This window comes from Tupaia chinensis, unplaced genomic scaffold (genome assembly GCF_000334495.1).
Source record: "Tupaia chinensis unplaced genomic scaffold, TupChi_1.0 Scaffold142100_1, whole genome shotgun sequence".
Taxonomy (NCBI): Eukaryota; Metazoa; Chordata; class Mammalia; order Scandentia; family Tupaiidae; genus Tupaia; species Tupaia belangeri.
The window spans coordinates 1,764,160-1,767,488 of record NW_006201951.1 but is presented as its reverse complement, the minus strand read 5'-3'; the positions used below and the strand labels follow the sequence as shown (position 1 = coordinate 1,767,488).

At 64.1% G+C, this 3,329-nt stretch overlaps 1 protein-coding gene across 1 annotated transcript in view; it reads left to right on the top strand.

Moving 5' to 3' along the window:
* The window catches only part of ENTR1 (endosome associated trafficking regulator 1), a gene marked incomplete at its 5' end in the record, with an annotated part of 3,968 nt that extends 1,856 nt beyond the window's left edge, over positions 1-2,112 (top strand). The window contains 4 exon segments of the mRNA XM_014582065.1: positions 1-20; positions 241-303; positions 616-755; positions 1,243-2,112. Of these exon segments, the coding sequence (XP_014437551.1) occupies positions 1-20; positions 241-303; positions 616-755; positions 1,243-1,342 (323 nt within the window).
* Positions 2,113-3,329: the final 1,217 nt, after the last annotated feature.

The window sequence follows — 3,329 nt, the reverse complement described above, 5'->3', positions numbered from 1 at the left end:
AGAACCTCGACCTGATGACTGTATGTGGGCCCCTCCGAGGTGGCCGGGCAGGGTGGGGACGCCCCGGGACAGTGGGTGGGGCTCTACTCTGGGGGCCGCTGTGAGCAGATGGCCGCAGCACGGGCTCTGTGGGCAGGCCCTCAAGGGCCGACAGCGACACGGCACCGGGCGGGCGGGCAGGCAGGCACTCTGCATCCGTGTCACACAGCAGTAACTGTCCCATTTACCTTCCTGTAACAGAAACGGGCCGTAAAGGCAGAAAGTCATGTCACGAAACTGAAACAGGAGATAAGTTTGCTCCAGGTAACTGGAGGAGGGGACTTAGCTGTTCCCTCCTGATCCTGGGGGGGTCACAGAGACCTCAGCACAGGGCAGAGGTGGGGGACCCTTTCAGGGCTCGCCCTGTGCCCGGGCACCGCAGGACTTAGGGCGGGTGGCAAGTCTGCCATGGGGTGGGATGTGTTGCTGGTCCCATGCCGAGGGGAGGGTTACCCTGTCCTCCACGGGGTGGCGGAGGTCTCTGCCAGGGCGTCGTGTCCACTTTGGGTTGGGTGGCCTCGCAGGGACGCTCTGGTCAGCCCTGAGAGTCCTTGACGGGCCTCGGCCATCCTTCAGGCACAGCTCTCTAGCATCAAGCGTGAGAATGAGGCCCTGCGCTCCGGCCAGGGCGCCAGCCTGGCGGTGGTGAAGCAGAACACGGACGTAGCCTTGCAGAACCTCCGTGTGGTCATGAACAGCGCACATGCTTCCATAAAGTAAGTTCCTGGGGGCCAGGCCAAGCTGGCACAGGTGCTGTGGCCCAGGATGAGCTGCCAGGCCAGATAGTGCTCCAGTGGGGGAGAGCCATGTGGACAGACGGCGGGCTTTTCCCCCGCTGGCGGTGGCCGTCCCCACCCGGGGCACTGAGCACAGGGCCACAGGGCTCCAAGCCCCAGCTCCCCGCCCATGTGACTCCGTAGTTCCTCGCCCAGTCAGAAAGGGCAGCACGATGCTTGGGAGCCCTGAGCACAGGGCCTGGCACGGGGAGGACCCTGGGAGGCGGCAGCCCCTGCTCCCTCGCAGGCTGGCGGGATGCCAGGCGGCAGTGCCAGCCACACCACAGCAGGTCCCTGGCCCCTGCTCCGTGTCCTCAGTGCTGCTCGGGCTCCTGGGCCATGGCCGTTGCCGCGGGGTTCCTCTGCTTTCGCGGGCCTGCTGCTGTGGCAGGTGCAGTCGCTGTCCTGCCAGCTGTGTCCATTTCAGGCAGCTGGTTTCCGGAGCCGAGACCTTGAACCTGGTCGCCGAGATCCTCAAGTCTGTAGACAGAATTTCCGAAGTTAAAGAGGAGGAGGAGGGCTCCTGAGCACCACCAGGGTGCTCCCGGCCCACAGCTCCACGTCGGCTCACCCGCGCTTCATCCGGACACGTGCCGTGCCAGCGTGGCCTTCACCCGGGTGAAGGTCGAGAGCGAGGTGTTGACTCCTGACCCGGAACAGTGGGAGCTGGCCACCTGCCCTGAGGGGCTCCTCCGGCGGCGTCCCACAGTTCAGACGACTGTTGATAGATGCTGATAATCTATTGGAAGACATTTTTGCATAAGCAAGTGACTTTTTAAAATGACTAGACGTGGAAATGGCGTGTTCTGTTCCCGCCCTGGAACGGCCCCAGTGAGCTATGCCAGCTGGCTGCTCCAGGTTTCCTGAGCGGGCAGAGTGCCAGGTGAGGGCACCAGTTGCCCCTGGCTCACAGCTCACGCCCGCAAGCTTGCCTGGACGGCTCCTGTAAGCGGCAGCCTGAGTGAGGAGCCACTGGTGGGGCCCCCGGGGACCAAGTTCCCAGACATTCCACCTGTGCTGCCGCCTTGCCCTCTGGGAGTGTTCAAATGGGACACTGGCTAGGCTGTCATTCCAGGAGGCACTCTGCCCAAGGAGGCTCAGGAGTCGAGACCTTTGGGGACCTGCAGGGCCTTGGGGGCAGGGGCCTGCCCTCCCACTGTCTTCCTAGCCCTCTCCCAAGCGGGGCCTGGCACACTGCAGGCCTGCGGTCTTTCCCTGTGGGTGCTGCTTACTAGCTCCCCTCCTGTTCGTGTTAACAGCCTTCTCTGTTAGTAAACCCCGACGTTCATACACGCTGCCATTTCGTCCTGCCTCTACTGTTGTCTGCTCGGCACAGCTGTGTCCTCGGCATGGGCCATGCATCTGCTGTGCTCAGAGCTGGTGACTCGTCCTGCAGATCGGGGCTCCAGGCCAAGGCCTGAGCAGGCAACCACTGCTGCCTGGGCCTGACGCAGTGACTAGCACACAGGCCCTCAGGAGCAGCCCCTCCACTGACACAGATGGGATTGAGCACCAGCTCATGCCTTGAGAGCACATGTTGAAACAACTAGGCCCTCTGACCTCAGCCACAGGTAGAGGCTAGAGCTGTCCCAAGGCTGCCACTGAGCATGGTCTTCAACTCCCGCATGCCCGCCTGCCCACCCGGTGCTCCTGTCGAGTGGGAAAGCGGTATCTGGGGGTTTGTAGAGCTGACCTCGGATGGGGCTGACTGGTGGGCAAGAGCCAGGTGGGATCTGGAAAGGCAGGACAAGGGCAGCAGGGAGGGCGCCTCCCACCGCAGACCTGCCGGACCCCCGGCTCCTGCGCCCTCCCACAGTGGTGCTGTGCGCCCTGGGCGCTGGGGGAGGATGCCGTGCTGCTGTCTTGGCGTATGTGTCCAAAGAGTTTGTGGTCAAAACCTGATCCGTGGGGACACGACTTTCTCCCTCCACCTGACTCGGGCCACGCATGAGGTGCCCGGCATGGCGCCAAGAACGAGATAGGCGCTGGGCAGCCACGGCAAGACAGCAGGAAGTGCCAGCCCTGGGCCCCAGGAGTGAGCCCTGGAAGGAATACCTCCCCAGGGTTGGGCCCGGGCAGCTCTTTCGGCCAGAGCACCCTGAAGCCTCCCAAAGCTGTGCACAGACAACCTGCGGGGTGGTCTCTGATGGCCACCCTGTCTCCTGGCGGGGCTGTCTGGGCCAGCTGTTTGACACCCATCCGGCTTGGGCAGTACTGAGCCCTTGAGGCCGGCCGGATGAGTTTTTCACTGGCTGCTGGACGAAACCCCAAGACCGTTAACAAGATAGAAAAGCACAGAGGACAGGCGACCGCCCGAAGCTGGGTACCTGCCTCACAGTGGCACCTGCACCGGGCGGCCCTCCAGAGCGCGACTAGGCGGTTCCCAGGATGGCCGCGCGGGGGCAGCACGTCGCACTTCGCCTCTCTATGGTCCCTGCGGGCCGCGGCGGCCGTCCCGGTGTGCCCCGCGGGTAGGAGGCGGGACTTCCTGTGCACGGCGCCGGAGTCCGTGGG